At 34.4% G+C, this 25,172-nt stretch overlaps 3 protein-coding genes across 4 annotated transcripts in view; 2 read left to right on the forward strand and 1 right to left on the reverse strand.

The window, feature by feature from the left end:
• LOC124532744 overlaps positions 1–25,172 on the reverse strand; it is a 225,142-nt gene that overhangs the window by 24,997 nt on the left and 174,973 nt on the right. The window lies entirely within an intron of this gene.
• LOC124533082 lies at positions 1,326–5,365 on the forward strand. Its single transcript, XM_047108247.1, has 4 exons — positions 1,326–1,409; positions 1,572–1,709; positions 4,636–4,794; positions 5,264–5,365. The coding sequence occupies exons 1-4, from the start codon at positions 1,326–1,328 to the stop codon at positions 5,363–5,365; spliced, it is 483 nt and encodes a 160-aa protein (XP_046964203.1).
• Positions 11,325–25,172, forward strand: part of LOC124532745 — a 136,440-nt gene continuing 122,592 nt past the window's right edge. Inside the window, exon 1 of the mRNA XM_047107800.1 lies at positions 11,325–11,546. The gene's annotated coding sequence lies outside the window, so the exon portion shown is untranslated. The remainder of the gene's footprint in view (positions 11,547–25,172) is intronic.

The following is a 25,172-nucleotide window of genomic DNA, read 5'->3' on the forward strand; positions in this document are numbered from 1 at the left end:
AGGTTATATTTCAACAAAAGGGTTCTGCACATTTAAAAAATTACAATTATTAATTTTGATATAGTAAGAATATGTAATTGTGCCAGGAGTACGGAATGCAACAGAGTTAGGGTCTTGGCCCGTAAAGCACGAAATATTCTTATTCACGGAACAGTCACACCAAGCAACATTTGTAGGTTTCCTATAGATATTTCAAGAGTCCATTTATAGATATGAGAAAACAATTATTTTTAAGTATAGTAATAACATGAGGTAACTGCTAATTTTTTAATTTCAAGTTTTTTTTACTTTTATGTATCACATATCACATGAGCCGTGATGGCCCAGCACCACCGTTTCATGTGCTTAATTTGTCTTTATAATTCATCTCGTGCTCAGCGGTGAGGAAACCTGCATGTGACAAATTTCATAGCAATTCTGCCACATGTGCATTCCACCAACCCGCATTGGAACAGGGTGGTGGAATATTTTCCAAACCTTCTCCTCAAAGGGACAGGAGGCCTTTAGCCCAGCAGTGGGAATTTACAGGCTGTTGTTGTTGTTGTTGTTGTATGTATGTCGAAGATGACCCCGAACCAAACAATCTCTCCGACATATAAATAAATGAATAAATTATGGTTAACTGTCAAACTTGTACTAAGGTCTAATAGAGGTCTTAGACCAAATTAGTGCTTACAGTCAAGTTTGATTGTGATCAATCGAATACCTATTGACAATAAATACTATGGGTAGATCTACCATTTATATTTTTAGTAAATGTATGATTACAAAGGCAGTTATATTATTGTAATTAAAAGTTATTTGAAATAGTTACTGCAATAAAATACATACTACGTTAATTATACATTCAGATACCAATAATAATTTTAAAACATGTTACTCTGAATATTAATGCTTCTTGCCGTGGCACGATTAGATACATATTATAAAGAGGTTACTTTTTTGTTTGTATTTAACAGTCACACAAAACTACTACAGCGATTATTATGAAAGTTTGATGTAATTTTAGTTTTTAAGTTTAAATTAACACAGTACATACATATATCTACACTAACGTTTTAAATGCGAAAGTAAATCGATCTGTCGGTCTGTTGACATAAAAACAATGTCCATCTATATACATAGATATTCCATTAGTGATAAAATATTGAGTGTATGGAGTAATTATATTTGCCTATGAGTGATGTCATTAGGTATAACGCTGACGATATTTACTTTAGATAATGATGTGCGTCTCGTTTGTTTTCTTACGTCTTTGAAAGTGAGAACTACATTAGTTTGTTGCGCGAAAGCTGTCCAGTACTGCAGCAATGAACCGCGGCGCAATGGGGTTGTTGCTGAAGATCTCGCGCCCGGTAGGCATCGCTCCCATCAAGTATGCGCCGGAATTCCAAGTCTCGCGCCCTTTGGTAATATTTGGAAGAGTTTTTATGATAATTAACGGTATTGGCCTTTCTTTTAGAAAAAATAATTGGTTCATAGTAATCGAGTCCTTAATTTTATTAAGAATGTTTTTATTGTTTTTATTAGGATTTTTGAGTTTGACATGTATTGCCGAATTTTTTATGAAGATTTATTCTAAAAGAGTAACAGATAACTTCGTTAAATCATGTGCGATAGCTGTACTAGCTGTACTGACTACAGTAGGAGTATTCACTGCTCCGACGAGGTTGACTAGTATGGATAATTACTTCAAAAGACTCGAACAGGTAATTTCATATAATAATACTAGCAGAGGCAGCCTCGCTGTGATTACGCTTTACGTCAAACCATATGGACTATGAATATTTAGCCAAAAACCTTGTCTGAAGTATGCTCAATAGAATGCTACTAATGCCATGTCAAAAAATTTCAAGTGCTTTGCAGGATATGCAAATAATGAATTTGTTTATTTACATCACACTAGAAAATCTAAAATAATAATAATAATCTGTGTTTGTTAACTATTTCTCTCGAAATGCTCTATTTATTTTAAAAAAAAACCCTATCAAAATCCGTAGTACAGTTTTAAAGATTTAAGCGTACATAGGGACATATGGACAGAGAAAGCTTCTTTCAAGACTTGTAGTTCTATCGCGAATGATAGTGAGGAACTGATTCAAGACCCTCTTATTATAGTCACCTCCAGGGTCACCGTCCTGCTGTTTATATGGTAAACCTCTACATACAAATAAGAAGTCACTGAAAAGTTAAATAAATTACGCATGTAGTAAAAAGTCAAGGATCAGCATTGAACGGCTGCGGCGTGTTGGCTGTCACGTGCGTTGTGTGGCTGCACTTACCTTGCCCTGAACCATTCCCATTTTGTCTTAATGGGAACCTTGGGGATGTCTTAGCCCAACAATATATAAAAATTAAAAGCGTTAGACAAATTGATTTCCAGAGTCGAGCGAAATTTATAAAAGTATTTTATATTATTTGCAGATCGATGCAAAGTTACAAAATATTTTGAAGAAGAAAATATTAATAAAATCTAATTACAAAATTTTTATTTTAATACATGGATATTTTTTCTTACGATTGATAGATGCCTTGAGCGGCTTGTCGCAATCACGGATGACCCTCAGCACAGGTATTGATCTGCAATGTTTATATAATGTATAAAACAGAAAAATAATCCTTTTAATTAAAAAAAAATATGTACTTTATTTAAACACATAACCTTCACACTTATTTTTTTTTAAATAATAATATATAACTTCATTCTAGCAATAATAACGAAGGAAACGATATACATGTTTCTGAATATTTATATTATGATATTGCTGCAACTGCAGATAAGTTTTTTGGCGCAACGAGTGAATATTACTCTGGTCGCAATAAATGATAGTTTGAAGACTCTGCTTTTTGACGACGCCAGGACCGGCGGCGATGAAAGGAATCACGTAGCAAAAAGAAAACATAGTAACAGTACTATTTGCTTAGTTTTCTTTTAATAATTTAACTGTTTGTTTTAATTAATAACAAGTCTCATTTGTAATTCTCGAAATTGCAACTAATTGCATAGGAAAGGAACACAATACAGTAGATATGAAAATTAGAGATAAAACGGATAGCAGTTTGGCCGGATACCGGATATTCGGCAGACTATATGGCCAGATAGCCGGATATCTGACCGCCGGATATCTAGCTATCCGCTAAAAACGAAACTGAAATTATTTAAGTTAAGCGATACTATGACTAACTAAATATAGCAAATTATTACTCAGAAATATGTTTCTTTTAGCCAGATTTTTGTATTTAATTCTGGTTATATCCGGCCGCCAAAATACTATCCGTTTCATCTCTAATAAAAATATTACCAATTCTACTAAAATTTAATGCATCAAAATTTTGAAACAATAAATCAAAAATGTAATACAATTCTGTAGTTATGCTCTTTATTCAGAACAAGAATGTACAGATGGGTGTATTTGTAAGATACAGTACTTCACAGCGTTTTATAATATTCTATAAATTCCGTCGTTGTAGGTTTCGGATTAGATTTATAGGACATCTTGTAAATTGTCTTATTTTCCTTAACATAGGCAAAGAAGAAAGTAAGCCACATACAATTCGCGAATTAGCAACATCTTATGTATTTATATGCGAAGTAGTTACACAGACCACAAGAGCTGATGGCGTTATCATGATGCTGGTAATCCTATTCATAGCAATTCATTTAGAAATACAACTTTATCAGATTATTACTACGTTAATTTCAAGTAAGCATACAACTACACTTATTTTATCTATCGTTTATGTGTTTTCCAAAACATATGCTCTGCATATTCATAACAGTAAACCCACCGAGACTGCATTACTTTGGATATCACGTTTCTCATTATTACTCTTCGTATTGGTTTCTTCTTTGCTTCCGTCGTCGTGGTTTCTCGTGTTTTTTTATAATTCTTGATTTTTAACTTTAAATTATCTGAATAATATGACAGTGGCTTCAGTAACGCGTACAGCTTACGTTGCAATCCCATAGATTGCTCTCGGCGCTTACACTCTTGTTTTTCTTCTTAATTCCGAATATTCATTCGTTTTTTTTTGTTAGTGTGGTTTTATTCCACTATCAAATATCTAGCCAATCATACCTTTTCCTTTTGACTTCTTTTAGAAAAATGGCTTATTAAATTTATGTTAAAAATCTCAGTACGATAATATGTACTAAGTATCTTAAGAATAATATTTAATAAAAACACACGTTTAATTACAGCCTCCACAGAAAAACTTTTTTTAAATTACACTACTGTTGTATTTAGTCTTTGGTGTATCTGTTGTATATCTTTTGTTATATACTATGTTGAACAATTTCATCGGACACATTATGAGGTAAGTAAATGTTTGTTTTAATAAATGATATTTTCGAATAATGAAATCTTAGTTAATATTAATATACATTAATACAATATCCATTATGTCTAATCCACACCGAATTATTTACTATTGTACAAATTCGTTTTATCACGAGATAAAAACTTTGCGGAGAAAAACATGTAATAAAATATCATTTATAGGACGTGGATGATGATATTCTCAAACAAGCATATATCGCTTATCTGTATGTCGGTGTGGTGAAATAAAATACGATTCTTTTTCACAAGTGGAGTACAGACCTTAGATAAGCTGTGAGTTGTGACATGTTGACAGATGCAACGAACTGACAACTTGATCATCCGAGGAAAATCAATGGAAAACGAAAGAGAAGTGGAACATGAGCTGGAGCTGTTCTCCCGGATCATAATACTGAGCAACGCGAGCTACTCGCCACTCAGCATGTTCACTATTGACAGACCGCTTATGGTGAAGGTAAATTCAACATCAAATACAACAATCAATTCATTTATAAATTACATCACACGTTAAATCATACCAACGCGTATGGCTCTAGTTTATGACGGGTGTTATTTTTTTACAATATCTTATAAATGTATGAAAATAGTGTCGGGTTTGTATAAAATAAATAAAATTATTATCCGTATTTTTGGAAATCAGTCACCGCTTTCAAAATGAAAAAGGGAAATCGGAGAACAGTTCATAAATTTCGAAGTCAAAATTCTGGTAACTCTGTGTCTGTTTAGTCTATATTTATGTTTTAAATATTATTATATTATTGTTGTATAGTATCACCGCAAGCGAGAAAGAAGAGACAGAAAATTTACGTAATACCCTTACCCCGCCTTTACATACATAGAGATTTTTCAAAAAACTTATGACGTTTGAGAATAGCCAGATGGTTTCTTTAATAATGTTGTTGGCATTTTTTTTCTTTTTTCAGTTGTTTGGTGGTTTGATAACATACTTGGTTATAATTTTGCAGTATGGAGACCAAAACGAAAATTCATCTCAACTTTACAATAACGCGACGGGTCAAATGTGAAGCTTTAATAAAATGTTGTATTTTGAGTTTAATCACACACGAAACTTTTTAGAACACAGAAAATTTAAACAAATAATTATAAAACGATGTGCACAATTTACTTTTTTCGTTTTCTGTTTAGATTCCCCGTGTGTGTGCGTTGCGGCGTACTTCGAGATAATCTACCATTTTCATCTATATTATTTACATTGGAGAAAGCTTGACTTACAGCTATACTGATGTGTTCTGGTTTCGTGAATGAGAAAGTTTAACTAGGAACAAGGCACAACGGGAGTAACATCTGAGTTCGAAATTTCGGTGGTGGCCAGGCAATGCAAGAAATTGTTAATATTATACACAGCGACAGTGTCTACGGCAGTACTTACATACCATCAGATGATCGATTGACCCGTCCACCAAAATAATATAATAATAATAAAAAAAAACATAAAATGCTTCTTTGATGATATAAATAAACAGTAAAACAAGAATTTGATTAATTAACCCTTTTTTAAATAAGGAATTGAATGTACTGTATGCAATGTACTAATTGTTCGAAGCGCCACCCTAAAATAATGTGACACAAGCTGATATAGTCCCCAGTACGAGGAGCTTAAATTGTTTTAACGCATACAAATGTAAAACTTTGTACGTGCTTATTTTGCGATTGAGTCGCCATAGCAAATTTCAACAACATAAAATACTTTTTCTTCGTTAATCAAATAAATAACCTAAGTTAATCCTCAATCACAATAGTCATCTTTGGAAGTCCATTTACTCGAAACTGACAAGACGTTACCGTTAATACAATAGTATTCACTACACAGAATAACTCTTTGTACTGTTTTGTCAAGAGTTTGATTAATACTGAATTATTAATGATTGTAACAATGTTTTTAAAAGCATTCACTTGATTATAGCCTTATGTGTTGCGCCTGACACATTTAGTATCGAAAGTGTACTCAGACTGGAGGATTTTCAATTTCTGAATGCTTGGTCAGAAATGTAATAAAATTAATAAGATCGATCATAATGTAATAACGTTCATTATGACGACTCGTCTAATTTTAGGATGTTACTCAAAAGTTCATCACAGCTTAGCATTCGCTGTTGTTGCTAAGGTTTATTGTGTAGTGATTTCAATAGTTATGATGTACTTCAGTATCATTGAATTAATGTTAGCGAAACAAAACGGAGCGTTCATTATAATTATCCTCAAGAAAGTGAGTCTGATTTTATCGCTTTTCGTGTCCGTGGTGAGTGACGGAGAAAATTTCTTCAATTACTTGGAAGAATCGGACAAGGTCGATCCGTCGGGACTCGTTAAGATAGAAAGATCTAAAGTACGATTCTGTGTTTCTATATTCATCGGTGTTGTTTTATTAAGTTTATATCGAATTATGATAACATGGCCACTTGTTTTCAATCAGTTTGGAATAATACTATATGTAACAAATACCTCGACGTTGTTGTCATTACATTTAAATCACATGACCAGAATACTGATTTAAATAAAACTAGTTATACCGGATTTGAATCGCGTATATTAATTATTTTTGGCATCCCGACGTTTCGAGCACTTAACAGCGTTCGTGGTCACGGGAATACTGATGTTCGAAATATTGTGGGTTCGCTTGAAATCTCTTAGAATAGCGATGAATAACTTTGCTAGCACTTCAAATCCTGAAAGCGAAACACAGGTCGAATTGTCAAGTAAGAAATTAGTTGAATATTTGATTATTTATAGCAGAATACTCCAAAGTATCAAGAATATTGGTAACGCGCCAAAGTTGATGGTAAGTATTTGCAAACAGATTTGAAAAGATAACATTTAACGACTTTCATGCAGAATATCAGTGAACTTATGTTCATAGACAATCTTGAATTTTCAAATGACTAATGACGTGTCACTAACGCTATTTCAGATGGTGATAGCCTTACCGACTTGTTTCATTGCTTTGCTAAGTACTGTTGATGTTGTATGTCGGAACATTAGATCTAAAGTAAGTACAATCGATTCATTCTTTATTTATTTGCTGATACTTACTATACTACAGAATGTACAACATTCACAGTTTTTCAGTCGTTAAATCTGGAATATCTTCGCAAACATTCATTCAAATTAAATTCTCCAAAGAGCCTTATTAATCTATTTTAAATGCACAATGCGTTTCAGATACTTAATCGAATAAGCATTAATACTGTTTAACTTAAAGTCGCTTCAAAAATAAGCTATTATTATGGATTATCCTTAAGAGATAAACATATACCATTATTCACTTTTTGAAGACCTTTTTATGTAAAGTAAATGTAAAAATCCGTTGTGCAATTTGAAACATACATAGAGACAGACAACGGTAAGCCACTTTGTTTTATGCAAAACTAGCGTCCAGCCCCTGCTTCGCACGGCAATACTTTTCGATTTCGCGCGCTTTTGTTTTTCGTCATATTTGAATATTATAATCAACTAGCGCCGCCCCGGCTTCGAACGGGTGCGATACTGATACTAAATATACTACATAATTTGTTTATTTACGACATAATATTGCAAACTTCTAAAATTATCAGTGTTTCTTTACTATATTGTTCATGTATTAACAAAACCTTCCCCTTGAATCACACTATGTATTAAAAAAAACCAAGCTCCAAATATAACAATAACTATAACTACGTTATATAATCATAAATCGACTTTTAAGTAGTCTAATATATTTCATTTCATTTCACCTAGGAGAACTCTAAAAAATATGTTAAATATGCAATCATTTTTATTACTTTTCAGTGCATTTTTATTTGTTTTAAAATAGTGTTTTGTTTGAAGTCGGTTTTTCTTTTTGTTAAAATTTTTATGTTTTTTTTTAATTGTTTCATTTATATGGATAAAGGAATCGCCTGAAAAAACACATATTAAAATTCAATTGAATATTAACAATTTTATGATTTTAAATTATTGTAAAATTGACATATGTGTAGAAATGTTATTTTTCTTTACAGTTCATTGGTATGTTTACTGTTGAAGTATTTCTCAATATCGTTCTGCTATGTGTTCCGGCTGTTTTTGGGGAATTGAGAAGCGCTGAAGCGGATAAGATTAAAGCTGATATGATCAAACGATATAGAGTTTGTAATAGTAAGACCAATGCTTTCATATTGAGTTACTCGCACATCCTTATTCCTGAACTTGCACAATGAACCCATCGATCTTAAAAAGTAGTCTAGCTTCTTTTCACTTTGTAGCGTTGAATAAACGCATTACTCGCTTCATGCATAGTTGGTCAAAGCACCGCTATGCGTGACGTCACTGCCGAGCTTATGCGCTCGGGCGCGCCTCGGGATCGTCGTGCAACATCGATTTTACCCCGTTCGCCACTTAAACGCTATAACTGTACCTGCGCTATATCTTTCTTGTATATACCTTCTGTGCTTGTAAAAATATATGTGTGTAAAAACTATATCGTTTAATTTGTCGCTGCTTAACTTTTCCTGTGATAGTTAACTTCAACTATAACTTTCTTACTTTGCCATAACTTTTATGATTTTATGTAATGTACCCGATGAAAAGTTTCACTGTTTTCGTATGTGTTCTCGGTTTAAGGCACATTAAATATAGGCACAGTACATTTTCGTTACTCTGTGGCGGAAACTTGATTTAGTTGCTTAATAATACTACACATTGCTGTTTCGCGGTATAATGTGGTATCAACACGAGGGATTTGCACAAAATCGTGTATGTGACTGTACATTATTTCCAGATGACGCGCTGCGCAATAAAATTTTGGACGGAATCAAATTCCTCGAAATCTGTCTGATGAACTTCACCGTCTGGCGCATCTTCGCCGTCAACTTGTCGCTGGTGCTGTCTCTCATCGGCGTGTACACCACGTACACGATTGTGTTGTTGCAATTTCATCATTTAAAAACTTAAAGGAGCAGAGCACGCGTTCTCAGCCTTGTTGTGTGTACAATACAAGATATTTACGAGTGTAAGATTGATTTGAATCAAGTCATTACTTATTCCATGAGACAATAAAAAATAAATTTGGCGAAAAATAATTACCTTGACTTTCGTTTTTTATTTACCCCGCACTGATATGATATACTATAGACAATTGTTGTTCTTTAATGATAATTAAACATGGCTAAATTACTTGCAATATTATTATCATTTTCTTAAAGATAGTCACGCTTACGGGCTGGAATAGGTGTGGTATATAGGTAATTAGGTTGGTTATTTAATTGGTGTCAGGTAGGCATGAAAAATGCCACATGTTCGTTGTTGCATAGTTCTATAAGTGGGTTTTCGAAGAGCGACCTCTTAATTAGTGCTAATTTGTTTTTAAATTAAATTATGAAAAGAATATGTTTTCATGTTTAAAATCGAATCTAAGTTATTTTCATTAGGAGAAGAAACAGCTGGATCCGTCATACAAATATTTTCAAATTCAAATTTGCAGTGTTATTTCTGTATATATTAATCTCATAATATCAAGAAGTGTTCATATTCATAAGTCATATTCTATACACGTGATACGATGTTGATTTGATTTAATTATTACAAAATCAAAGAATGTACTTATGGATATAGAATCGAAGATGAGGGTAGTTGCACAGACAGTAGTTTCCGACTTTCATGTTGGGCCATCTTGATATCATCTATATTACTAATCGTTAGTCGTTGCTTCGAAAAATAAATTTGATGTACACTGTGTTCAAACTGATTACAAAAAACTCCTTAAATACAAAAACAACCGCAGAGTTTCTTTCGCCGGTCCTTCTCAGGTCCGAACCGGTGGTACTGTTTCTATTTAATTTCAATAAGAAAGTGTAATACTTCTATATTGAATATAGTAATTTGAGTTTGAGTTTACAGTTTACTTTGCTCAGAAACTTTTCCTATTAAAAAAAATATTCAAGAATCACACTACAATGCGGTACTTCAAGCCACTATTTAGTTTTAGCTAGTGAGGTGTTTCAAAATTTAAATAAAACGCCAGGTTGTTTTTCAGATAGGACTTTCTAAGACTATATTTATTTTCATCAAAGTCTACAAGTCTATTTATCGGAATCAGAATACAAAATTATTTTTTTGCGAGTTGTTTCACTTTTCCCATCTGTTTTGCACATACTGTACCATTATAACAAAGTATGTAGTTATGAAGCTTATCGTCTGTAACAAACGTTATCAAAATAGAAAACAATTATATATCAAAGTCCTTCACTGAGAGTGGGTTCGCTCGGCTCAGACAAATCAAGAAAGCAACATTGCCATTTATAATATTATCTTAGGCTGCCGTTATTACAGCTGTAAATAAACAAGCTATTCAATTATAACAACCGCAGTGAGAAGTGATCTCTGAAAGGTGACCAGGCCCAGCGGAGACATCGTTGGCTGGTTGAGATGAAGTTGTTTGAACATCAGGTCCAGTTCTAACGGGATAGACATTCCAACTGGCGTCATATTAAAAGTCAGCTTAGTCAAAAGTATTCGGATCTCTTTGACCTACAAAAAATAATAATTTAAAATGATATCACTTAACAGTAATATACTGGCTCACTCATAGTCCTAGACTGTAACATGCGTGTCCAGGTCATGCAAGTGTGGGCTCAGCACATATAATAAATAATTTATATCTTAACATTTTTTGTGTATTTTATTTTTAATAATATTATTTGTATTTAGTTTATTTATACACATCTAAAACACACAACACATACACGGAACAAAGTATACTATATTTATTTACATATTATAAAATTATTTGTCACACCGTTTTATCTGTCATAATTAATATTTATTTATTATATTATATTCGACGCGACGGTGTGATCGGAGGTTTCGTGTTGTGACGACACACGCGCGCCTATTGTTCTCGGTGCCTGCGTCCGCGCCGAGGAACGCTTCGACTGTGCAATCAGTCGACTCGCATTGCTTAGACGTGACACTCGTATCGCTTGATCTCTGCCCCTAACCTTTCGATATTACGCGTAGTTTATGCCTATCTGTTTTCCTGCTATAATATCATCTTTTCACTCCTTCTGTATCTCTTCTGTGCTTATACTATACTGTACTATCTTTATGTGTTATAGTGTTGTGAATGTCCACAACTTCGTGACTTAACTAATATATATACTTCGTGAATAAACTTTGCAAACTTTTTATTTCCCTGCAACACCCACTTATTCGCTAAACAAGCTCTTCCGGGTAGGTACCTCCCACTGATATATTCTATTGTCACGCTTTGTGTTGTTTAACCTGTTTAACCTGTTTAACCTTACCAATATAAATACGCCATTAAAAGTCTTCAAAGAAATTGACGAAAGTGAGTACTCATAACTTTTGTACAATGTTTTTAAAGTCATATAAAACTTTTAAAGTCATATTACCTCCGCACTTATTTGATGCCACGGTTCAATGAATAAAACAGCCGTAGACAAATGATAAACACACCAGAACACCTGAACGAATACAGCCAAAGCGTGATACTTTCCTCCAGCTTTAGAAATGAGAGAACAAAAAAAAAACGATTATACTAAAATCCCTCAATTCGACTGAAAAATTAAGAGTAGTAAAACGAGTTCCAGGTGTAATGCATACAAATCAAATTTGAGTAGTCTATGATATTGAAGAAAGCCATCGTCATAAGCAGAGAGTTTGCTGAAAATGAAATAAGCGTGATGCCCCCCCGGGTATCGCTCAGTCCCTTCACCGCTTCGCAAACAGACACATAAGCCCTCGTTAGGTCCCGGAAATGTGTCAGTGACAAATGGCGCGCCGCCCCTGAAATATTATTTAAAGCAGAATTAGATATTAACATTTATTCATCTAATTTAATTTTTGAAGTTACTTTTTTTCTTTGTATATTATATCTAGATCGAATATCATAATTGAGAACGCATCTAAAAATAATAGTGGCCAACACTTGGAAGACATTAAGTATAATAGATACATAATCGTTACATACCAAAATTTGACTTGTCTACCCATTCTCTGAGCTTCAGACTCACTGTCTGCAGTATATAATATACGTCAAAATTTATAAACATATCCTCCATTAACAGTAGATAAATTCTGCAGTACTCAATATAAATCATAATGTCGAAAGCTCGCACTAAAAAAGTCTCGTATGAATTATTAGACCTAACAAAAAAACAATATAATAATGAAGAATGTTACTAGGTATGCCAAATAGCTTGATTTCTCAGCAAAGCCTGTATGTATATTAATACACTAGTTTTTGTTGTAGTCAAAAATACTTAGTAGTTTTGATTTTATAGGCATTCAAATTTTCGAAAATATCGAGCCCCGCTAACAGCCGCGCGAGCGCTGTGACGTCATTACACAACGTTCCGCGCGGGAAGCGCACCGCTTAGTATCAAGTCACCAGCACTTTTGATTATAACTCAGTTTCTTTTTTTCTTTTTAATTTTCGAGAGAAGTACGACCTCTAGCGCGCCGCAAAGTAAGTAAGATTGCCCGGTTTCGATTTAGCCACCATGTTGCATCCACACGTAAAAATGGATGAATGGTTGTTCGGAGAATTATTGTTTTACAAAATAAATGAATAAACTAGCCAATTTATAGATCAAACACATAAAATTTATTAATCAAATAATTTCTATGCACCAAAATTAATAATCACACGTGGTCATTTTTGTCACACGTTTTTCGTTGTTTTTACGAATTATTGCAACACCTTCGCGTAAACTTCACTCCACCGTAATTGACGACATCCTACACTACGTTTGCCGAGACGCAGTCTCCACTTTAGAACACGTTTTCGCCAACATTTATTTTCTCGGCCATATTCTACGACGAATATATAAATGTTGGCGATAAAGAAAAGCCGATCATAACTCTATCCATAGCACGCTAAGCAACTTTAAACTGGTGGACCAGCCTTGTCGTGAATATCCATGTTTTGACTGCGTATGTCATGGTGGAAGGACGCGCTAGTTGAAGATTTTTATCTTAAAGCACTGCGAGATCGTCAATGTAAATATTCAACGTAACTTCCCAAACGCTGCCCCGCCTAGTCGAAATCTTCTATTCACCTCGTCTTCAAGGTTGTTTCTTCATAATCGCAAAATCTGCCCGAGGTAGACATATTGTTGAACAACTTCGAGGACGGTACCGTGTATCGCTATCGGTTCCGGTAGAACATGTTCATTGAACATAGCCTCGGATTTTATCCCTAGGCCGATGGGCATAGAAAAATCAGCCACCACGTTCAACATTTGTTGCAGGTCCTGCAGCGTTTCTGCCATGATGATGATGTCGTCTGCGAATCTCAAGTGAGAGATGTATTTGCAGTTCAGCATCTTGAATATTTCCTGCATTGCATTAGTGAACAATTTAGGGGAAATAACGTTCTCTTGTGTCACTGCTCGATGCTAAGGGATTTATTTGCTACATTTGCATCGACGGACATGGTGACGGCTTCGTAGAGACATCTCATCACTTGGATCAAATCAAAATCAAAATAAACTTTATTCAAGTAGGCTTTTATAAGCACTTTTGAATCGTCATTTTACATGTATCCTGCTTGGAAGTCAACAGGTATTAACTCCACGGTTTTTATTATATATAAAATCTTGTATCGAATAATATGCTTTTTCTATCAAAGTATTTTTTACAAACGATTTGAATTTACTAAACGGCAAATTTAAAAATTTCTGCGGAATTTTAGTATAGAAACCTTGCCCCAAGAAGGATTTATTGACTTTGCGGAGTCGGAAACTTGGCGTTATAAGCTTATCCTTACTCCTAGTGCACATACAATGATTATCACTGATTTTATCAAAGTAATCAATGTTACTGTGAAAAAACATAATATTGTTGTAAATATATTGCGACGCTACAGTGAGTATTCCCACTTTGTTAAAAACATCCCGAAGAGAGTCTCTAGCTCCAAGATTATAAATAAACCGGATGGCTCTCTTTTGTAAAATAAAGACAGATTCAATATCTGCAGCGTCACCTCAAAGTAATATGCCATGTATCGCTAACCAACTTGGCAACGCTGCAGAGACTCCAGAACAGTCCAGATTTCAACCGAGTCAAATGTCTTCTCATAGCCTACGAATGCAAAACACAGGTTCGATTATTCTCATGGAACTTCTGTATAATCTATCGCACCATTGATGCCATAGACCATATGGCACTGTATCAGATATATCGTATCTGATCGGAAACACAGCCTTTTCCCGGCATTCGTCGTCGAATCTTATCGCAAAACGGTTCGCGAACCCTCTTGAAAACAGCTTATAGACGTGGGTCAGTAATAATATGATACGATAGTTCTTCAGCAGGGTTTTGTTTCCCTATTAGAAGAACAGGATGACCACAGTCCTACTCTACGCCTCCGGAGTTCTTCCTTCGAAGAGGACAGAGTTAAAAAGCTTCTGGAATTGAACCGATAAATCGGTACTCAGGAAATTCCAGAAGTTATGAATGAAATGACTTTATTTACTCTGAAGTAATGCCGTCTTCTCCAGGGGCTTTTCCATTTTTAAGCTATTTAAGAGTATGCTCGATTTCACCGACTGACTTCTGGCAGGTCTTCAGACAAATAGCATGTAAATGTAGCTCTAGAATTCTCATTTTCATTCATAACCGGCCGTAGAAGACCTATATTATTCTGAAAGTACAGCCGGGAACGGCTTGGAAGAAACTACTTCTCCTCTTGCTGTGGTCAACTTCGTCAGGTGGTTTCTTCCAAGAGGTTGTACGAACACCTTAGACCCACGATTCTGCTCGATTGATCTTTCAAGAGCATGATGATCTCTTGCTAGCCTTTAGTTACAGTTTCTTTGATATCGTATTTTCATCGGCCCTAAAGTCTCTTCCGACTCTTTGGACTTCCTGCCCTTACGCTGCATGCCAAAACATATCGTGCCTTCTAGCCTGAGAAATCGAACTACATTTTTGAGATTCTCGTTTACGTCTGTTGTTGTTTGACTGGAACGTTTCAGATCCCACGAGTGCTTAGAGCTGCGCTAATAGGAGCGTGGACTTCATCAGAGAAACACACTCGGCTTTAAAATTGAAATTCAGAGAGACTTGGACAAGTCGGCCATTACTACCGGTATTTAACCCGTTGAGCACTGAGACGTCTCTGAATATGTGCCTCATGTCCGTCATAATGAAGTCGATCTCCTTTTTGGTCATAGTGTCAGCGCTTTGCCACGTCCATTTCCTTTTTGAGGGAGGAGTTCATTCAACAAGACCCCTCCCGTTCGAGTAAGTTGACAAGGATTTGTTCCCTATGATCCCTTCCAAACTTCCATGGGGTCCGACTACATTTCCTCCACTTCAACGTCCGATTCGGTGCGTACTTTTGCAACAACTTGGAGCTGTACCTTTCAGTGAGCTTTATAATAAGGTACGCTACCCTTTTCGACACACTGGAGATTTCCACAACGTTGATAGCTAGGTACTTATTAACCACAAAAACCCAATGCCACCGTGGGTTTGTATCTCGGAAGGACATTAGGTGGCCCGATTCGAGGGATACGGATGTCCTCTCCCTCTGTACGGACTAATTTTCCCAAGTTCCAACTCAAGTTTGGCTAGATGCGAGTCAAACCGTAGCGTGTGTGCGTTGTATTTCACCAGGGTCAGTCGGTTGTGACTTGCGTGCGTTGTTGTGGCTTGCGTGTATTATGCATAAGGAGGAATTTGCCGTAATCGCCACGCTGAGCAGGACGCAACTTCTCGCACCGGTGACGGTGCTGCCCGTCGCCGGCCTGGGGTATTTCGCTACGACTATTATTATTATTTATTGTTTTATGGTTACACCACCATCAGTCGGTCACCAGCCTCGTTTGCTGATCGGCAGGATTCATCACGGGCAGGTGAAGTTGGCTTGGCAAACTTATAGATGGGCCTGGTGATATCATCAGTTTTGCTTGTTCGGATTGGAACCGTGACGTGTATTTTAAATGCAGTTACAATACCGGTAAAGGACTCACATTCATACTTTTCGAAGGCGATATATTTACAAATTGCAGGTAACCCGATGATTGAAATTAAAGTTATTGCATTTATTATAGCAAATACACTTTTGTTTCGTTTTATGTCCGATTGGCCATTTAAATCGTAATTAATCTGAAATATAATGGTTACTACAAAACTATTAATTTTAATATTACTAACATATAAAATACTACATTCACAGTTATTATACTAAAAAACAAATGTATTGAATTTTATCATTGCGGGAAATTATAATATTAAATACTTTATAGAGTAAATTTGAATGTTTAGCTATATTTTTCATGCGGTAGACGCTCCCATAAGATCCCACTCCGGTTACAAACATTATTGCTGACACAGTGATAAAGTTTCCAACAGGAAACGATGAAAACACCATGTAAAACTTAACAATGCTTTGATACATCCATACTGCTTCACAGATATCTAAAATGAGGAAAAAGGCAAAAATAAAAAAAAGTGTTAAAATAAATTTATAATAATTAAACTACGTCCCACGTAATTAGTAGAAAATCACTAGACAATTGCAGAATAACTAATTTCTTGAATAATCTTACGCAATCCGCGTGTAAGAATACAACTTACGAGTGCAGACCGATAGGATGTAACCGTATATAGCGACTGGTCGGGATACTGTAACTATGTAGCCTCCACGGTCGTGAGCGAAGCGTAGCGGAGCAAGCCCTAGGGCTCGCGACAGGCGCAACACGACTGCCAACGCACCCTGAACTTTACACGCTTCATCCTGCATCTTCACACCTCTTACCAAGTGGTCAAGTTCTTTATTCTTCTTTATTGCAACTAAAATCTTTCAAATTACAATTCAAACATATTGACTTCTTCTGTTAACAAATTGTGTTTATAATTGGTCTAGTTAAATCTATTTTTTGTGTATATTTAGTTATAATTTTCACGACGAGGACGCGTTAGTGGACTGCGCATACTTTCTGAACAGATGTCGCTACTAATACAATGTTGACGTTAAATAAAAAAAAATAATGACGATGATGAAACGGAAGCTGGTAGATTATGATAACCTAACAGAGACTGTTACATAAGTCCATTAAGATGACACCTCAATTATTGAATTTCTATTAAAAAAACAGTGTGCTAAAATGTGCCCAGTGTGTGCTACGATGTGGCGCTTGAAAAAAAAAATTACTCAAAAAATATCATTTTATATGAGGAGGTCTTTTTTTCAAGTCCTGTTGCCAATTACGGCACAGTTTTAATAAGTTCGATAAAGTAAAGTAGCGGAGCCAACCGGACATAGAAAAGGACCTCCTCATAAAATTTGTATATTTTTAAGTAAATTCTTCTTCTTCAAGCGGTACATCTTACTACACGCTGCGCACAGTTCAGCACATCTATTCTTTTTAAAAAATATTTTTTTTATTTATTTACATCTGCACATGACAGCACAGGTCGAGCACATTACGGCACAATTTTAATAAGTTCTATAAAGTAAAGTAGCGGAGCTAACCGGACATAAAAGAGGACCTCCTTATAAAAATATTTTTTTGAGAAATTTTTGTATTCAAGCGGCACATCATAGCACATACTGGGTACATTTCAGCACACTTATTTTTTAATAGAAGTCCAAAATTGCGGTGTTATCATAATGGACATCTGTTAATTGGGTCCTAATATAAAAAATAAATAGGTGTCCTACTTAATTTTACGAACTAGCTGAACAGGTGTTACCACGCTTAATTTATAAAATTTTATCTATAACTTACAAGCCGTCTATCCACATTTTATCCCCTCGAGGAATGAATTAAAAAAACTAAGCAATGTCCTTTCTTGGGACTCAAACTATTTCCATAATTATAAAATTACATATAAAGGGCAAACAAAGGTACTTTCATATTTATAATTTTAATATCGATAAAAACGTATATTCTTGTTCAGCGTATGACTCGTGTGTTCCGTTGCTTACTGATGTCTGTTATTTTGTCATTATAAACTGACACGCTTCCTAAAGGTGATAAGAATCGAAACGATTGTATCAGAGTTAATGTTTCATTAAAATCAATACACAAGTTATATTTTTACAGCATAATCAAACAGAAAGGTTTATAGTAACACCTATAAATTTCCCCTGCTGGGCTATGACCTTCGCTCCCTTTGAGGGGCAGGTAAGGAGCATATTCCACCACGCTACTCCAATGCAGGTTGGTAGATACAATCGCCGAGCTCCGAATGAATTATAAATACAAATTAAGCACATGAAAATTCAGTGATTCAATACAAAGGACTCTGTATTAATAAAAATTGCATTGACTAATTTCAAGTAATTCTTCCTTCCGATTTCCTATTTTTTATTTTATTGTAAACTATGTAAATATATACTTCGTTCTCTCATCTACCTTAAAGTTACCTAGACGGTCTCTCATTGTTTTAGCGATAAAGATGCCTCCATAGATAAGCCAGAACAAAGAGACAGACAATGTTATTTTCGTATGTGTACCAGGTATACATACATATGTATTTGGTATAAAGTGGTTGTTTTATACAAAAAGACACTCCAATTTTATAATGTGTATAGATTTAGTTCATTTAAGGAGATAAAAAATTCGCATAGCTGATACGAATTTCTAATCGCTGGATGTTGCTTCCCGAAACGCTTCATAGAAAAGTTTACTATGTAATAAAACTACTCACATAGCATTAATTTGTCATTATACGAATTTACCAATCGATAGATATATTAATTATCCGCTTATTGTATGTTCATTATATACTTTCACCGCCCACCTCAGAATTTCGTTTTCTTCTCCACTCCCCGTTCAAAATCAACCGCCTTTTGTTTTTCTCGTGCCAGGCAGTACCAGCTCGCCACACCACGCCACAGAAGGAAGTGACGGGAGTGCCACAATACGGTGTCGATAACCGAATCAATAATCATACTAATAAATGTTATTTCAATTAAAAACGTGACGTAACGTATTAAAAATTATTAAACATTATTATTAACATTATAATTAAAATTATATAAGTACATTTAAAACACTCTTTAATGATACTAAAATATAATAAGCGGTTACGTTAATATACATCAACAGCCTATCAATTTCCCACTGCTAGACTGGGAGAAGGCCTTCTTCTCCCATTAAGGAGAAGGTTTAATATAAACTTTCAATGGATAAAAAGAACCAAAGAACGTTAACATAATTAATTAATTTAAGGAAATGACAAATCACACATTGTATTAAGCTAAGAAATAGGGAGACGACTTTTTTATGATTGACTTTGAATAAACTGTAACAACACAATCGCATAAGTGGTTAACACACCGACGGTCGACAGGAATAGCGACAAATTAACGGTGAAGATACGCCAGACTGTGAAGTTCATGGGATTAGTTTGGAGGAAATTGATTCCGTCAAAAATTTTCTTTCGTAGGACGACATCTGAAAATAGTAAATATCATATCAGTCTGCTTGATTAACATTCTCTTGAATTTTATCTTAAACACTAATTATATTAACGTTCAGAAAAAACTTAATACGTCAATAAACAGATAGACAAAGAACTATTTCAAACAATTGAGGGTGAATACTGGTATGTATTTTGTTTTTTAGTATTGCTTTTATTAATTTTAAATTAAAAGGTTTTAAACGGAACAATGCAAACCTTAAGTTTTATATCTTATTTAAATTTAATAACAACTCTGTCCCTATATGCCTATATATGCTTAAATCTTTAAAACTACGCAACAGACTTCGATGCGGTTTTTTTAATAGATAGAGTGATTTGAAATGAAGGTTTTTGTATAAAGTACATGGACAATATAGTTAACAAACACTGACTTTTAGAAGTTTGTAATGTAAAAAAAACAATTTCGCCAAAAAGAAGCCAGGTTTGATCGCTAGTTTATTTTTAAAACGAAAATTAGCGCGTTTAGACTAAAGATGTACAAACATACAGGCAGATGTTTATATAAAAAAAAGGATCACAGATAAATTACGAAGAGTCGGCTTTCCGACTGTTTCTTTAAGCACGCGATATAAAAGGCATATAAGGGCATCAGTCTTACTATTACAAATTCGGTATCGTCTGACCAAGTTCGCTTTTATCTTATCCGCTTCGGCGCTACTCAATTCTCCAAAAACAGCCGGAACACATGGTATGATGATATTGAGTAACGTTGTTAAGGTAATTACTAAATAAGTCTGAAAAATGAAACATAAAACCATGTTCTTACGTAATATGATCAATTTTAAATCAAATTATTTTTAACGGAAACACCCAGAAAATCTGATCTATAATTTGGGCGCTGTTATAATGGATTGGAACTTCGTTAAAAAAAGAAAAAAACAATAATTGTCTGCAATGAGAAACTCGAAAATCATAACGATTTTAGCCGATTACGTCTATGATGTGTATGTTATATAGTATTTGCATGTTTAGATGATAAACTGCAAGAATAATTTCGAGTGATAACATTTGCTAAATAATACTTATCTCTTAAATATTCATCGGTAAATATTGCTATTGCTAGCAGATTTTGCATATCTTAGTTCTAAAAGGTCACAAATTTCTTTTAATTAATTTATATTTTACACACTAAATATTTTATTACTCTACCATTTTTGTAAGATACTTACTTTTATTTTAATATTCTGACTAACGACGTACACACTGCTAAGCAAAGATATAAAAGATGTCGGTAAGGCGATCACCATCTAAAATAAAGAAGATTTTTTAGTACGTTAAATGTATCACTACATAGTACAAAACAAAGTCGCTTGCTCTGTCCCTATATCCCATTATATGCTTAAATCTTTAAAACTACGCAACGCATTTTAATGCGCTTTTTTTTAATAGATAGACTGATTCGAGAAGAAGGTTTTATATTATAATACATGGAAAGTTTAGTAAAGAAACACTGATAATTTCTACTGTGATGTCATACCTATAATTGCCGTGCGAAGCCGGGGCGGATCCCTAGTAAGACATAAAAACCAGTATACTTGCCAGGAACTTCGGTGCGTTGCCAATGTTCTGGATATTACGTAATAATCTTCTATAGACTTGTAAATATTCAACGATCTTCATGGTTAATAATTGGGCTTGTATATCGGTCTCAGGGTTTGATGTGCTTTCAAAGTTATCCATTGCAACTCTCAGAGATCTCACACGAAGCCACAATATTTCGAACATCAACATTCTGGACAAGTGATTCAAGTGTAACACTAATACCATTATCGTATCTGTTACAATAATATTCATATCAATTGTACCGTTTGCTTGCAGAACAAGAAATCGAAACACGTGCAACAAAACGACACCGATAAATATGGGAAAACAGACGAGTCCTTTATGTTTTACTATCTTAACGAGTCCCAGAGGATCGACTTTGTCCGATGTTTCCAAGTAATTGAAGAAATTTTCACCGTCGCTCAGAAGAGACACCGCTATGAACAAGTTGAATGTTATCACTTTAAGAAGGAACAAAATGAACATTCCATGCTTATGCTCCATCGTCCATTCATTCTTACACAAATACGTCAAAACTGTGGCAAATATTATGCAATAAATCTTAGAAATTATATCGAATACGAGACATTTGTGAAATTTCGTGTACTGCCCTAGAAGAAGCCGAGACATCATTATTAGTTTTATTTCGTTATAGTCGTTCTTATTAAGTTTATCGTATTCTCGAAAACGCATTTTAGTATTTGAGTAAAAACTCGTATCAGAATCCTGTTCTGATCGTAACATACTAACAAAACTGAGTACGATGAAATAATCAAGGAAGTGTTTTCATAAAAATCGTTTCTATTAAACGTTAATCAACGGTGACAGTTAGTCTAATAACAATAATTGTGCACCGATGGAAGTGAGATCTACATGTTTAAAAGTAGCATTCACGTATTTTTTCATCAATCATCGTTTTAAATTGTTATATTTACAGAATGTATGTTAACGGTATAAGTACCTAAATTTTTCTGTCACATGTGTTTCCAACCTGCATTGGAGCAGCATGGAGGAATATGCTCACAACCTTCTTTCTCCTCAAAGAGAAAACCTTAGCCCAGTAGTGGGAAAATTACAGGCTATTAATGTTGTGTTGTAATGCTGGACAGTAGGTACTTACTGTCCATTCATCTTATATTTTTCGGTCAAAAGTAATTCTTAGTATTGTTCAGTTCCTGTTAGTTGTGTAAAGGGTACACAGGCACAAGGGACATGATACGTATCTTACTTCCTAAGGTTGAAGGTCGGTGTTTAATGATTGCCATATAGATTGCGATGTCATCGCTAAATTTAAAAACATCTGAATGTATTGCTCATTGAGCGTTGTCCTCAATATTCTATCAACTGATTGAAAAAGATCGTAATATATTATAGAGCAAAAAGAGCACTTGTATATTTGTATACAACACATCACTACATAGTATAAAACAAAGTCGTTTTTTCTGTCCCTGTATGCCTTATGTATGCTTACATCTTTAAAATTAGGCCACGGATTTTGATGCGGTTTTTTTTAATAGACAGAGTGATTCGATATTACATGGAAAATTTAGCAAAGAAACACTGATAATTTTAGAAATTTCTGCTATGATGTCATATCATTGCACCCCTGCGATGCCGGGGCGGTCTCTAATAATATAATCTTATATATTTATAAAGTAACATGTCCCATCTTATCGCTCGACGACCATGAATCGGTCAGTCAAAAGATAAGCGATCTAATAAAGTGAGAGCTATGTTTGGTAAGTAGCGTCGTTCCATTGAGTAAACACCCACTAAGGAAGGAATGAGACTTTGCTTTTGGCTTACTAATAAAAAAAAAAGTACAGTCAAGTATATTCAAGCGTAGTTTAGGTCTCCGAGTTATTTTCATAAATGTAATACGTTAGAGTTGGAGTTTGTCGATAACAATACTTTAATTTTGGCAACGATTTTCATTTTATTTTCTTTTACTCTAATCAACCAGTAAGTTCTAAGCTCCTATCACCGAAGGTTGTCTGTGAGAGATCGCTATAAGCGATAAGACCGCCTATGCGCACCCTGTATCTAATTGTTTTGTATTTCCTATATATTTCCATGTGTTGTGCAATAAAGTATTTTAAATAAAAAAAAAAACAAGAAAACAAAAATACATGAACGAATAAACAATTAAGCTTGCACAGTTTTTTAATCATCAATCAAAATAAAAGATTAATTCATTCAATCATCAGACTTTTTAAAGTAAGCTGAAGTGGCTGTATCCTAGGTACAATTGTTCTAGAATCAGTAACCGTTAGTATAGATTCGTTTTGTTCTGTAACATAAATCATCCTCCAGGTAGAGTGAAAATATATATAAGTGGTTGTAAATTGAGAGCTAAAGGTCTAAGTCGGTGCCGTCAAGCAACTTGGGTGCCAGTGGAGAAGTCTGGTCAGCAATGAACAGCTATAAAATTATGATTAGGAATGTATAGTCGCGCTGTAATCATAGGGTTGAGTTGTAATTATAGGGCTTCTTGTTACGGGTTCGTACTGCAGTATTTTAACCAAATATGTTATTATGCAGCCAAACAACTGAAAAATAATAATCATTCCATTTTCAAACATTCAAAGTAATCTTTATTCAAATACTATGAGTTTCGTAATTTTTACAAGAGGAAGCGTCAATAAATTTATAATATTATTTTTCATAAATTATTTATTTACTATAAAGTCTTGTATGAAAATCATGTCCGCATATTCCGGGGTGAGTCTTTCCGATTGAAACTTTTTAGATGTGTTACTAAAAAATACTACAATTCTAAAACTTCTTCTGAAACAGAAACTAAAAGAGCAAGCGTTATTACAACTAGTACTATTTATGGTATAATGTTATGAAGGTTATTTGAATTGATTGTTCTATGACTGTAATTGTTTGATTCATTGATTACACATATACTTCACTATCTAAACCAAGGACTGTACCCAAGCGATTAAAAGTTTTTTTAAATATTATAAAACACAAACATCCAACCCTATTTTATCCCCCTAGGGGTAAAGTTTCGTAAACGGACGGACGGTCTACACCATATAACCTTCCAGGCAATTTTCATCCAGTCAATGTTTGTAGGTGTTATAGTTTCTGAGATATCGTCATTAATCAGTAAGTGGTATTTGGCTTTTATACATATAGATTGAACATGTATGTCATACTTTCTCTGTTCTTCCTACATGTCAATTAATGGCAGCACAAGATTACTTAAAGAGTAATTACATTCAAATTATATGATTGACTAAATAAATTTGTAAATTTAAAATCAAATATACCTTCCTCATGAGCGGTCTATCAAAAGTGCACATGTCGAGTGGCGAGTATCTTACGTCGTCGTTAAGAATCAGTGATCGGAAAAATAAAATGAGCTCATTTTCCACTTCTCTTGAATTTTGCTTGTACCGTCGACTGATGATCAGATTATGTGTCCGTTGCATCTGTCAATAGTGCATCATAAAGTCAGGTCAGTCAAGTCAGGGTAAGAAAAGGTTCGTCACCTTAAAATCTATTTTCGCGTGCTCAGTTTGAGCGATAATCTGTTTTACCGATTGAGAACGACATATTGCGTCGCAATGTAATAATAAGTCACATCTAGCACAGAGTACTATGTAAGTTTAATTTTATATGCAGTTGTCTGTTTGGTGTTTTAGTTTAAAAAGGTACTAAGAGTTACGACGTGATAAAGGAATTTATTTGAAAACTGACGAAGGTTTTCTTACTCTGACTGTACATACAGGTGATGGAATTTTATCTACATGCGCGTTTTTTCGTTCTTTATCGTTAGGCATGAGATGAAACTAGATTTCTAGTTTTCGTTTCAACTAAATTATTAGTAGAGCTTTGTGA

The sequence above is a fragment of the Vanessa cardui genome, chromosome 10 (assembly GCF_905220365.1).
Source record: "Vanessa cardui chromosome 10, ilVanCard2.1, whole genome shotgun sequence".
Lineage (NCBI taxonomy): Eukaryota > Metazoa > Arthropoda > Insecta > Lepidoptera > Nymphalidae > Vanessa > Vanessa cardui.